Source organism: Littorina saxatilis, linkage group LG2 (assembly GCF_037325665.1).
Source record: "Littorina saxatilis isolate snail1 linkage group LG2, US_GU_Lsax_2.0, whole genome shotgun sequence".
In the NCBI taxonomy this organism is placed as follows: Eukaryota; Metazoa; Mollusca; class Gastropoda; order Littorinimorpha; family Littorinidae; genus Littorina; species Littorina saxatilis.
The window spans coordinates 8,058,763-8,072,427 of record NC_090246.1 but is presented as its reverse complement, the minus strand read 5'-3'; the positions used below and the strand labels follow the sequence as shown (position 1 = coordinate 8,072,427).

Sequence of the window (13,665 nt, the reverse complement as noted above, 5' to 3'; positions counted from 1 at the left end):
CAACTGTTTGAGATTCACTCGCGAACCCAACACGGGGGCTATATGTTAAAAACTCTTTGTCACAGATGTCGCAGTTTGTGATAACTGATTCACAGCCGGTGATGGTAACGGATGCCGGGGTATCGTCCCACCCCATAGTGGTGCCTGTGGAAAGCCCGAGTGAGATTAACGAGGTCTTTGACGCCATATCATACAGCAAGGTGAGAGTCTGACCTTAGTCTTTATGTTATGGGTTGATTGGTGGTTGGTTTCGTTGTTAGGCCAAACAAAAATATTTGTCATCATTTTCACGAGTTTTCATTCACAAGCACTTGGGAAATAAATCTCATGTTCCCCGGGGAATAAATCCCCGGTTACCATAGTTGCAGGAAGCCCTATTACATGGATAATCAAAAGCAAACCCAATAGAAACGCTCGAGGATTCTTCGGCTCTTTTCATTGGCGTTTCCCCAGACCTAAACAGACGACAAGACACTGCTTTGCAAAGTTCCAAAAACCAACTGGCAAACTGGCAAAAGTAAACAAAAAAACAAAACTACTTCAATAAATTCGTCACAAACAAATGAAACCTACCGATATGTTATGTCTTCTTACAAAGTCATGGAGTGCGTGTATCTGTGTTTCGATACACAGACGTTCGGAGAAACACGAACGTCAAGTTCAAGTAAAACGACACCTGACACACACATTTTGACCCGTGCACAAGACGTTGTATCGATAAACGAAGCACAAATAAGAAACAATAATAAAAGCAAAGAAAATAGCAACACGATATGCAAACATCTAACAAAGCCGAGCAAGCAGAATGACAGGTCTAATGAAAAACAAAGAGGTACTGAGTCGGAAACAAGATCGCGATTCTTTCCTTCGCTGCACGACGCAAATCTTCTGTGACCTTTGACCAAACGTAGCTTCCACATTCGATCACTCAGCTTAATATTTACAACAGAAAGCCGAGGGGGTGGAATACCGGGATGAACCTACAGAACTGTGCATCTTCAAACCTGACATATTCATCCCAACTCATTTAATGAACTCAAAAACACAGAAAGTTGCTTTCACACGCCATCTTTGATTGCCAGTCACTGTGGTTATCAAACCGGGACCCGTGTGGTTATCAGCACGTGACCCGTGTTTCAAAGCATGGCTCCCTGGGTTGATTGTGCACTTGTTTTCTCACTACCAAAATGATGACAAAAACGATGTTTGATGGTTTGTTGACAGAGCAGCTTTTTTGTCGGTCCTCGGGGGGCATAAAAGACGATATGCTCCCCCTCGGACAGACCAAAAAGCTGGTCTGTCAACAACCCATCAAACATCTTATAATGTTGGTTTAGGTTAACGTGACCAAAACAGATAGGGTCGGTAGGTCGGCTTTAAAAAAAAAAAAATTTTTTTTAATCGATTATGAAAGAGGTTACTTCAGTACGGTCTCGCAAAATGTGCCAACAGTTTTTGTTTTTTTAAGAAAAAAAAAAGTTTTAGGGTCGGCGGAAAAAAATAGGATCGGTCTGGTTACCCTAAACCAACATAAATTTTATTTGGCCTTATCTTTTGTTTGTTTGTTGCTGTGTTTCCTTTCTTTCTTTCTTTCTTTCTTTTTTTCTTTCTTTCTTTCTCTATTAATTTCAAGCCATTTCTAGTTAATCTGGGGAATTTGTGGTGGTGGTGTGTTTGTTTGTCTGTCTTTATGTGTGTTTGTATCTATGTGTGCATGTGTGGGTGCGTTCGTACGTGCGTGCGTGTGCCCGCATGTGTGTGTGTGTGTTGGGGAGGTGTGTGTGCGTGTGTGCGTGCGTGCGTACGTGCGTGCGTGTGTGTATCTGAGTGTGCCTGAGCGTGTGTGCGTAGGGGCGTGCAGACGTATATACATGCGGTTTACGTGTGTGAGATCGCATGCGCGCACCACACTTTTTTCTCTACAGTAAAATGTACCTTTTTGCCTGAAGGGTGCTGCCGTCATACGGATGATGGAAGGCATTATGGGAAAGGCCAAATTTTTCGAGGGCGTATCGGTGAGTGTCAACAACAGTATACATCCACATACAAATCAGTCAGTATTTCGCGCGTAGCAAAGAGGTCCAGTTTCTGTTTTTAGAAAGTAAAGAAAAATCGCCAAGAAATGCACAATTTAGAAAAATCACCCAAGGTTATTTTTAGTAAGCTATTGTATCACTGAAATCTGGAGAACTTCTTTAAGCTTGAAAATCGCGGGAAACTCCAAGCCAGTCAAGTGGTACTGAAATCAGACGTTGCATGATTACTTGATAATGAGCACGATTGTTTGATCCAATAGAAGCAGTTTGAGAACCCTGTGCTTTAACACAGACTTGAATCTGTGCCATTTTTCATAAAATTGCTTGGTCAAGTTGGAGTACTTTATCTTGTTCTGAAAAAGACATCCACATTGTGCACTTTCGTTATCTTGTGTTAAGTCGATGTTTTTGTACTGCCACCTTTGCAGAAATACCTGAAACGCTACATGTGGGGGAATGCAGAGACGGACCAACTGTGGGAAGCTCTGAGCGAGGTATTATGTTGTTGTCGTTGTTGGTCGCACGTGCTCTGACACCCTCCCTTTTACTTGATCAGTGCTTCGTGTTTTTCTGTGTGCGCATCTTATTCTACACTGAACACAAATAGTTGAGGATATTTTTTCAGTCGTTTAGGGCAGTTGTTCAACAGCAGTGTTTTGGTCTGTAACAAAATTTGTAATTGAAGATTTGCCTTTCTTCTGCTCAAAAATGGGTTATGGGATTAATTTTTGAGCCATGGTTATGACGTCGCAGGTTCTTGACCACACCTACCCTCTAAAAAGGCGTTTTGGGCGGCATGTTTTACGTCTTAACTAACAGGGCATACCTATTTCGTTTTAATCTGCTGTCAGGCTGATCTAGTTTGTGAAAGAGAGCGACCGCAAGTTTCAAAACGGCAAGAAATCCTGGTTTTTAATGGTTTTTGGGGCAGTTCGTGCCTTTATGTGCGTGTATGCGTATGTACGGTTACAGTCATGACAGTAGCAAGCACAACAAATGCAAATTCAATTCTAGACCAGATTTCTTACCTGTATTCATTCTGCTCAAATGTTCATCCCACCTGACTGTTTACACTACAGGTGGAGGGAGCCCCCGACGTCAAGTACATCATGGACACCTGGACGTTACAGATGGGATTCCCCTTCATCAATCTGACCCTCACCCCCAACCCCCAGCTCCGCGCCCCCTCCACATCCGTCACCGCCACACAGGCACGGTTCCTGGCCGACCCCGAGACGGTGTATGATGAGAATGAATCTCCCTTCAAGTAAATGGATTTTGTTTTCTTCTGTGTGTGTGTGTTTGCTTTTTACACCCCCGGTATAGGGGTGTGTATAGGATTCGCTTGATGTGTTTGTTTGGGTATTTGTGTGTTTGTTTGTGTGTTTGTGTGTTTGTGTTCGCATATAGATCTCAAGAATGAACGGACCGATCGTCACCAAACTTGGTGAACAGGCTCTATACATTCCTGAGACGGTCCTTACAAAAATTGGGACCAGTCAAACACACGGTTAGGGAGTTATTGGTGGATTAAAATTATACAACGACTTATAGAGGCACATATTAATGGTCAAAGGGAAATAACCTTCTCAGTTGGTGGCAGTGAGAATGGTTATTTCCCTTTGACCAACGGGGGTGTTTTTCCTACCTCGGAGGAATTTCTTGTTATTATTGTTTGTTTGTTTTTTTAAGACAGACTCCTTTCCGTGTAAAGTGTTCGGCTCACCGTCTCAGATATGGCCAGGATTGTACATGGGATAAGACCATCTCTCAACTTAGTCACATACCAGAAATGAACACCCTGGGTGTCCGGGGCGGGGACGTAGCTCAGTTGGTAGCGCGCTGGCTTTGTAGCCAGTTGGTCGCTATCAGCGTGGGTTCGATCCCCACGTTCGGCGAGAGATTTGTTTCTCGGAGTCAACTTTGTGCAGACTCTCTTCGGTGTCCGAACACCCCCGTGTGCACACATGCGCACGAAAAAGATCCCACGTTCACAGCGAAAGTCTCAGGGCTTGGAAAACACGAAGACACGCATGCATCATCTCTCGTCTCTGATTATCATGATCGTATTTCGATACTTTGACGAGACAAACCCAATGCTGGTGTGTCGAAGAAGACAGCCACAGCGGGCTTGTTCGAATCAAAGTATCACACCATATCTTCAGCGTATTACCAATACCTGTCCCAATATAGACCAGTTGGTCTAAGAGGACGTTAAACCCTAATAGTCAGTCAGTCCTGGGTGTCCTCTGCGCACTGTGGAAAGCAGTCGAGGTTGACGATTTTTGGTATGTGACCAAGTGAGGAAGGGTCGTACCCCATGTAAAATAGGACCAGATCTTAGACAGTGTGATGATAGTTTCTCGGGAAGGAGTGTGCTTTTAATTAGTATTTCATTTCTCATGTATCATTGTATAAACTGTATCTAAACAAGTATTACAACTATGAATTGATAGACGAACTACTTATAGACAAGAGTCGTTAGTTCCGTTCGGTACTTGTATTTCCGTTTGTGTTGGAGGTTGGTTTGTGTCAAGCACTCTGGTCTCGTGTTCAGATAGCCTTAATCAGTTTCGACGAAGGATTTGTTAATTGGTCCTACAACGCGTAGTTCCTTCAGTCCCATTGGTCCCTCCTCAAGTTGAACAGAATTTTGCTTCAATGTTAATATCAAAGGATTATAATTTGCGTTATTTATTGTGTGTTTTTGGGGTGCTTTTCGTGCTGTTGCTTTTTGCTTTCTTTTGTATGTGTTGTCCCGAAGAAGCAAATAGGCGATCATGCAGACCTGTTTACCCTTATGATTTTGGCGTAATTTATTACGATTTTCTGCAAAAAAGACGCCATTCCGCTATCCGTGTCAAGACTACGATTTTCATAAATTAAATAAAATGTAAAAAAAAATTTTTTTTTTTTTAATTTATTCACATGTTTGGCATTGTTTTTTTCAATGGCAAAATGGGGTGAAAAGCACAGGAGTGATGGATATGTGCATGATTGCGTTTCGCAGACACAGTTGTCATGTGCGTTGTAATTGGCGACGAATGCTGGATGATTACTATTTTTGTGCCAGGATTTCTATTTTTGGGGCTGAGCATTACTCCAAAACACTTATGGGTGTAAACAGGTCTGGATCATGTGACTTTGTCTTTGCCTGTCCTAGTGTTGGTGAGGACCGATCTCTTTTATTTTTCAACTGTATCAATGTTTGTTTTCATTGCAGATATAAATGGTACGTGTCTCTGGATTGTCTGACGTCATCAAACCGGAAAACTACGCACATTTTGAATCTCACCGATGGTAAGAAAATGAGACAGGATTAAATGAATCACACCAAGAAACAGCAATGCTATAAACAGGCAAACAACAACATTGCAACTTGCAGTGAATCGTATTCAAAACACTGATGCCAATATTTGGCTGTGTGTGTGTGTGTGTGTGTGTGTGTGTGTGTGTGTGTGTGTGTGTGTGTGTATGTGTGCGTGTGTGTGTGTGTGTGTGTGTTGGTGTTTGAGTGTGTGTGCGTGTGTGTCTGTCTGTCTGTGTCTGTCTGTCTGTCTGTGTCTGTCTGTTTATCTGTCTGTCTGTGTCTGTCTGTTTATCTGTCTGCATGTGTATGTGGTGGATCTGCTTGTAAGAGTATAAGGAAGCATTACAGACGGAAACAAAGGTCTCCTCATCGCTGATCATCGCTCACTCAATCATTCAGTCAAGTATTGACTCAATCAAACAAAACATATAAAACTAAACGCATGTACACCGTATTAATTTTGTTGCTAACTGAGTAATTTTCGGTGACCTGTTCGTGGTAGTTGATCTTATTAAGATCGTTTTGTAAACAAGGTATTGTGTAGGTACGTACTACTCTTAAATGTGTACTTTACAGTTGTATGTGCTAGTTCTCCTTGAGGTCGCCGGTAAATACATCTGTTTTGATTTATTCCAGCATCCTTTGACCTGGATGTAAACACGAACGACCCATCGAGCTGGGTAAAGTGTAATTTGGATCAGAGCGGATTTTACCGTGTCAACTATCCGCCTTCCAACTGGAAACAACTCGCCAAAATGCTGAGGACTACTTCTGTTCAGGTATACGCTTATTGTCTCCCTTGTTTTGAGATGCGGAGGGTGTGTGTGACAGTGAGTTCATGCGTGTGAGTATGAGTAATTTATAATATGCTCACTTTTTGGCAAATGATAACAGACATGTTTCGAAAATGGTATTAAACTTAGCCGGCTGATATCTATTTTATCAAACTGTCTTTCACAGATATGTCACAACACAGTACCATTAATTAGAACTTTTGGTCTGGTACGTATCTTGTTTGTCCACTTTAAAACCGTTACTTCAAAATACTTCCTTTTGTCTTATAAATAAACATTAGATAAACGATGAAAATGAGACATGAAGCCTGTGCTGCGACTTCTGTCTTGTGTGTGGCGCACCGGCGTGATATGTCAAAGCAGCACCGCCCTGATATGGCCCTTCGTGGTGGACTGGGCGTTAAGCAAACAAACAAACAAATCGTATAAACCAACTTTGTTTGTTTGTTTGTTTGCTTAACGCCCAGCCGACCACGAAGGGCCATATCAGGGCGGTGCTGCTTTGACAAAAAACGTGCGCCACACACAAGACAGAAGTCGCAGCACAGGCTTCATGTCTCACCCAGTCACATTATTCTGACACCGGACCAACCAGTCCTAGCACAAACCCCATAATATCAGACGCCAGGCGGAGCAGCCACTAGATTGCAATTTTAAAGTCTTAGGTATGACCCGGCCGGGGTTCGAACCCACGACCTCCCGATCACGGAGCGGACGCCTTACCACTAGGCCAACCGTGCCGGTTGTATAAACCAACTCATGTCCAACATAGGCACTTAGACCTGACGGACAGTAAGCCCCTTAAATTTGACTTTTGATGAAAATGAGGATGAAAGTCGCTTGTTCATTTCAGTGCTTGTTATTCTCTCAGGTGCCAGGAGTAAAGGTTCCGTACAACTCTCGCTTACACATGTCGTATGCATAAAGAGCGATTACTTTCCTTTGGTTATTTGATTCGTTAGATAAACGAACTTTCTTGTTTTGTTTTGTTTTGATGTTATTGATGTTTTAAATGTACCAGTGTTATTTTTATTTTTAATTTGTATTTTCAGTCCTGGAAGTTATCAGCTGCAGACCGTTCCGGGCTGCTGGACGATTCCATGAACCTGGCTCGCGCTGGTTTCCTTGGTTACGAGGTGGCCTTGGAGATGACCTCCTACCTTAACAGGGAGGACAGTTTCATTCCCTGGCAAAGCACCTTCGCGTCCTTGACCTATATTTCTTCCATGTTGACCTTCGACCCTGAGTACGGCTTATGGAGGGTATGTGTTGGAGTTTTGATGGGTCCTTGCGTCTTTTTTAAGTCCATTCAAAAAGGTTTTTCTTTGACTGTGTTTTTGTTTTGTTTTGTTGTTGTTGTTGTTGTTGGTTTTTTGTATGTCACGTGGGTGTCATACGTGTTGATGTAGAACCAAGTAGAATGATTAACCCTCTTGGGCTTCATAATTAAGAAGTCGTCATGATAATAACACATGAGCTCACGGACTCACCGAAATGTGTATATTCTTTTTATTTTTTTTATTTTTATATATAATGTAATCGTACTCTAGATAGCTGCTTTTGAATTATTGTGAGTGCGGTAATCATACCCAGACTAATGAGGGGTTTCGTGTGTTGATCTTTCCTGTTTTGATTTTGCAGAACTTTGTTTTGAGCATCGTTACCCCAGCACTAGCTCGGCTCGGTTGGGAAGACGTCGGTTCTCATTTACACAAGTGAGTTTCATGCAGTGTTCATCTTCAGTTCTTCTGCGAGCGTGGGCTTTTAGTAATACTCCGTTTAAGATGGGGTGTTTTCATGTTTCTGCCTGGCTAAGAGGATCTTTTTCGGGCTAATTTAGTCTTGAGGATGAAAGTCGCTCGTTCATTTGAATGCTTGTTGCCAGGAGAGTGGTTCCGCGTAGTTCTCAGTTCCTCGTGTAGCACATGTTGTTGGCATGTAGAGTGCTTTAAAACCCTTGTTTCGCAGATAATTATATATTATATATGAAGTCTTATATCGCGCGCGTATCTCCAGACTCGGACTCAAGGCGCAGGGATCTATTTATGCCGTGTGAGATGGCATTTTTTACACAATACATCACGCATTCACATCGACCAGCAGATCGCAGCCATTTCGGCGCATATCCTACTTTTCACGGCCTATTATTCCAAGTCACACGGGTATTTTGGTGGACATTTTTTATCTATGCCTATAAAATGTTGCCAGGAAAGACCCTTTTGTCAATCGTGGGATCTTTAACGTGCACACCCCAATGTAGTGTACACGAAGGGACCTCGGTTTTTCGTCTCATCCGAAGGACTAGCACTTGAACCCACCACCTAGGTTAGGAAAGAGGGGAGAAAATTGCTAACGCCCTGACCCAGGGTCGAACTCGCAACCTCTCGCTTCCGAGCGCAAGTGCGTTACCACTCGGCCACCCAGTCCATTATTTGGTCTTGTGTGTGCTTATACACACCAAGGTACACGCAGGTTTGAATAATTATGATATGGCCTAGAAGACAGGAAAATGCCCATCAGGTGTGGCCGGGATTCGATCCCCGACCCTTCCGAACTATCCAGCCTCAAGACCGACTTTCTCACCACTAGGCCGACTGGTTAATCAATCAATGACGCTTATATCGCGCATATTCCGTGGGTACAGTTCTAGGCGCTCTGCAGTGATGCCGTGTGAGATGAAATTTTATACGGCCACCGGTTAGTCCGGTGTCAGAATAATGTGACTGGGTGAGACATGAAGCCTGTGCTGCGACTTCTGTCTTGTGTGTGGCGCACGTTATATGTCAAAGCAGCACCGCCCTGATATGGCCCTTCGTGGTCGGCTGGGCGTTAAACAAACACACAAACAAACCACTAGGCCATTGCGCCCGTCGTATGTACGTTTTCAGTGGATATGCTGTGAGATTTTGTGTACAGAAAAAGCCTCTCAAGTCCATGGATTTAAATCGCACACGGTGCGATAATTTGTTGCTAGGTAGAGTAATGCCGGTGATAATGTTATGTTCAGAAAACATTTTGTTTTGATACGCATGCTCATGTCGATCTGGCTTGTTTGGCATTCTTACAGACGACTTCGCGGGATGTTGATAGATTTGGCTTGCAAGCACGGCGACCCTAACTGCTTGTCCAACGCCACAGCCAAATTCCGTGACTGGTTGGATAAAGGGGTTGTGTAAGTTCTACTCAGATGGTGTACAGTACATATGCAAATAATGATTGGTTTCTTTTGTGTTGTGTGTATGTGAGTGTGTGTGTGCGTGTTTGCAAGTGTGTGTGTGTGTGTGGTATGTGTGTGTGTGTTTATGTGTGCGTGTGTTCGTACGTGCGTATGAGAGTGCGTGAGTGTGTGTGCGTGTTTGTAAGGGTGCGTGCGTGCGTGTTTGTAAGGGTGCGTGCGTGCGTGTTTGTAAGGGTGCGTGCATGCGTGTTTGTAAGGGTGCGTGCGTGCGTGCGAGAGTGCGTGCGTGCAAGAGTGCGTGAGTGTGTGTGTGAACTGTCCGATGTTTAAGTCAGGGATGATGATGATGATGATGACAATGACGACGACAATGAGGACGACGACGACAATGACAATCAACGATGCTGACGATGACGTCTACCCTGCAGGCCCCCAGTGAACACGAAAAGCCTGGTGTACAAGTGGGGGGTGATGGCGGGAGGAAGCCCCGATGATTGGGACAAGGTGTGGCACAAATATCAGACGGAGGTCGTGCCCCAGGAAAAGGTCAACTTGCTGCGAGCCCTCGCCATGACACAGTCGCCGTGGCTAATAGCCAGGTGAGAAGCAGGGTTGCTGCGTCGGTTTTAGCCTTTGGTATATTTCTTCAAAATACATGACATGAAAGATTGTTCAGCCTTTTGACACCTGTCTTAGCCTGTGAACAGTATGGATTTAAATGATGAATACATTTATGAATGAATTTCGTTAAAGCCGGTAGTTTGTGTGTGTGTTTTTGTGTTAAAGAAAGTAATTTATCCACACCACAAAAATGTATAAAATCACAACAAATAGCTAAGTTGTTGGTTTTTGGTATGTGTCCAAGTGGATCTAAGACGGTGAGCTAAACTGGTCTCACGGGAAGGAGTGTGCCTTATATATATAAAGGCTGTCTATGAAGAGTTCTTTCTAGATCTAATTCTTACCCCCTCCCCCCACCTCTTCCATTACCTCGTGTGCTCCCAGCTTTCAAAATTCCACGTTGGAATGTAGGCGGGGGAGACGCACACAGAGTAAAGGATGATCTCCCTTGCTCATGACGTAATTTCTCTGCCTTCTCGCTCTTGACGTCATAAGCGATCGAGTGCACATTTTGGCATTTTTAGCAGCGCTTTCATTATAAATTTCTATATATAAAACAATCTAACAGTCCAAATGTTATTCTTCATATATCGAATGTGCTTTTAAAAATGTATCAGGACCGGTTGGTTTCGAAGTGCTTGGCTACATGAGTTGGGGGGGGTGGGATGGGATGGGTGGGTGGGGGTCGATGGGTGGGGGTCTATGGAAACGGAGATAGGATGTTCTTGTTGTGGTTCAGCTTGCCCATTCCAAATGTCCATCAGAAAATCCGGATGGTTAGCATGGCTGAAACAGCCAATGTACTGGACGACTTGCTGAGTGTATAATAAGTTACTGGGCTACACAAAGGTTGGGTGGAAACTACGGAGACAGGATTTTATCATCGTGGTTGATTTGATTGTACTTGAAAATGTATCAGAGAAACACCACTGTTGGTTCAAAAGATATGAAAGAAAATGACAATTCGCTTCTTATTTTCTATATCTATATACGGCTTGTGTGTGTCTGTCTGTCACTTCGCGATGCACGGCCAAAGTTCTCGATGGATCTGCTTCAAATTTGGTGGGCATATTCAGGTAGACCCCGGACACAATCTGGTCGATGAGAATTTTCAACACGTGCTCTCAGCGCGCAGCGCTGAACCGATTTTGGTTTTTATGGTTTTTCTGTACATCCATTCCCAGTAACTCTTCCTTATTTTCTCCAGTGTTTTGCGCGTTTATCTCCCTTCCTTCGTGTGGCGTCAAGCCGGGTGAGTCCGGCAAAGCCGGGTACCTTCGCCGGGTATTCGGCTCTACTTCTTCCCGGCGAAGCCGGGTATTCATCTAGTATCAGATATCTGGACTACACATATAAAGGGAGGTAAATACAGTGGCAGGACTTTGTCATTGTGGTTCAGCAGGTCCTTTTTGAGAACGTGCTTTGGCTTAAAGGCACAGTAAGGCTCCCGTAAACCATCACAGATACTGTCAGGCTTTTACACACAGTACAAACACCCTTTCATTTAAGCACCCACCGCTTGAGAACATCCTAGGTGCCCTCCGTAAAGAGCGAGCAATTGAGGCGTACTTTACCTTTAATAAACAATGTTCGAAACAATCTGAATAACTAGACGAGGCTCTGTGTTTCAGACTGCTAGACTACACGAAGGAAGGCAAGAGCATACGGCGTCAAGACTTTATCGGTGCGGTTCAGTTTATCGCTCAGAACCCTGCCGCACGCTCTCAGCTCTGGGACTGGGTTCGCCGGAACTGGGTAGAGTTTGTCGAGAGGTGAGTTACTTCTGCTTATTTGTGACCCTCCACCACGAAATGAGTCGCATGTCAGCTCGCGCGGTTCTGCGCTAGACTCAATAAAAGTCCGGGGAGTGTCTGGTAACAGTGTGAGGGTTCTAAAACGGTTTTCACCACTGGATAGAGCATAAAAAACTCTTTCGGAAAATGTAACAATATGAAAATCATGCAAAGGTGACATGCGACTCATTTCGTGGTGGAGGGTCACATTTAGTCGTGTGGGGCGAGTGGCGTGGGGTGTGGGGGTAGTTTTGGTTCGAGAGGGGGGGGGGTTGATGTTGGCGGTGTTGGTTGTGGCGGTGGTGGTGGTTGTTTTTGTGTGTGTACGTGAGCCTGTGTGTGCGTGCGTGCGCGCATGCGTGCGTGCGTTTGTGTGTATGCATGTGTGTGTGTGTGTGTGTGAGTGTGTGTTAGTGTGTGTGTGTGTGTTGTACCCATCTAAATGTTAGTGTATTACTTAAAAGTCGATGCTTGTAATAGGCGCATTTGAACATGGACGTGCTTAGTTGTCTACTCTGAAGCTCGAAGGTCTGTTTTTGAATCAGTGGGTTTTTTTTCAGAAATAAAAGTTTATTTTTTCCCATCAGGTTCACATTGTTTGATCGCTACTTCGGGAGAGTGGTCCCTTACTCGACAAGAACTTTCAATACTGAATTTGACAAAGAACAGGTACGCGTCACCTTGTCCTTTGATATAATTATGTGTCGGTCCGTCTACTGTCGGTTTTTCTATCTGTCTGTCTGTCTGTCTGTCTGTCTGTCTGTCTGTCTGTCTGTCTGTCTCTCTCTCTCTCTCTCTCTCTCTCTCTCTCTCATCACCATCATTATCATCATCATCAATCATCATCATCATCATCATCATCATCATCATCACCAAAACACTATCATAAAACACATCATTCATTTTATTTCACGATGTCCAAGAAAAGTCAGTTCCCTGACCTCTATCTAGCTGGATTTGTGAAATGAAAACACGAACTTCATAGTAACTTTAAAATGATGCTGCATGCTTTACAAAACTACAACTTCAAACAATTCAAGCTATTTAATTTCAAGTGACAGATTTTACTTCCAGATGTCTGTGCCCTGAGGAAATGGTGTTTCTTTGTTTATTTTTAGGGTTAACCTTAAGAACCCTGCATTTTTTTTTAACTTGCTTTCCTTCTTTATTGATCTATTTGTAATTGTTTTCCACGCAGAAATCAAAAGAAAAACTGAAAATGTCTTCAAGACCCAAAATGATATGCGACTTCCTTTATGTATCGGTTAATTTGTTTCCTTCTTATTGTAAACTCCAAAGAATGAATTCAATATCAAATTCATGGGTAACCCGACAACACTGTACTTGACTTTCTTTTGCCTCTGAGTATATATTGCGGCATTTTTCTTCTTCTTGTTATTGTGTCGTTGTCTGTGGCAGGTGTTGGAGTTCTTCCAGAAGTATCCAGAGGCCGGGGCCGGGGCCAGGGGACGTAAGCAGGCAGTGGAGAGGATTGAGCAGAACATACAGTGGATGGCGCGTTTCAAGCCCACTGTGGTGGAGTGGCTCCACTATCACCAAGAGCGAAGTCAACGTTGATTACTTTTTTGTTTAATGAAGTTTTGTCTGACGGGGAAAAATGGGAAGGGGGGGGGGGGGGTGGTAGGTGTATTGGCGAGAAGGGGGAAAGGGAAATCATGAAGAAGTAACCAAGAAGAAGAGAACGAAGAACAACAATAACAAGTAGCGTTAAGAAATGTCAAACCGTGGTGGAATGGCTCCACTATCACCAAGAGCGAATCAACGCTAATCATTATTGTTATTATTTTGTTGAATGAAGTTGTTGGGTTTTTTGGGATGGGAAGAAGGGTGGGGAATCTGTCAGGTGTATTGGCGAGAAGGAGGTAGGGGAAAACATGAAGGAGTGACTGAGAAGAAGGACAAGAAGGAGAAC

General features: G+C 43.7%; 1 protein-coding gene across 1 annotated transcript in view; it reads left to right on the top strand.

Annotated features, from left to right (window-relative positions):
• LOC138958109 (glutamyl aminopeptidase-like) overlaps nt 1–13,363 on the top strand; it is a 55,830-nt gene extending 42,467 nt beyond the window's left edge. The window contains exons 7-19 of the mRNA XM_070329171.1: nt 66–200; nt 1,950–2,015; nt 2,465–2,530; nt 3,116–3,303; nt 5,260–5,336; nt 5,983–6,125; nt 7,193–7,402; nt 7,782–7,855; nt 9,208–9,312; nt 9,747–9,917; nt 11,571–11,711; nt 12,320–12,401; nt 13,152–13,363. Coding sequence (XP_070185272.1) covers nt 66–200; nt 1,950–2,015; nt 2,465–2,530; nt 3,116–3,303; nt 5,260–5,336; nt 5,983–6,125; nt 7,193–7,402; nt 7,782–7,855; nt 9,208–9,312; nt 9,747–9,917; nt 11,571–11,711; nt 12,320–12,401; nt 13,152–13,310 — 1,617 coding nt within the window. The 3' untranslated portion in view covers nt 13,311–13,363. The remainder of the gene's footprint in view (nt 1–65; nt 201–1,949; nt 2,016–2,464; nt 2,531–3,115; nt 3,304–5,259; nt 5,337–5,982; nt 6,126–7,192; nt 7,403–7,781; nt 7,856–9,207; nt 9,313–9,746; nt 9,918–11,570; nt 11,712–12,319; nt 12,402–13,151) is intronic.
• The last annotated feature ends 302 nt before the right edge of the window (nt 13,364–13,665 follow it).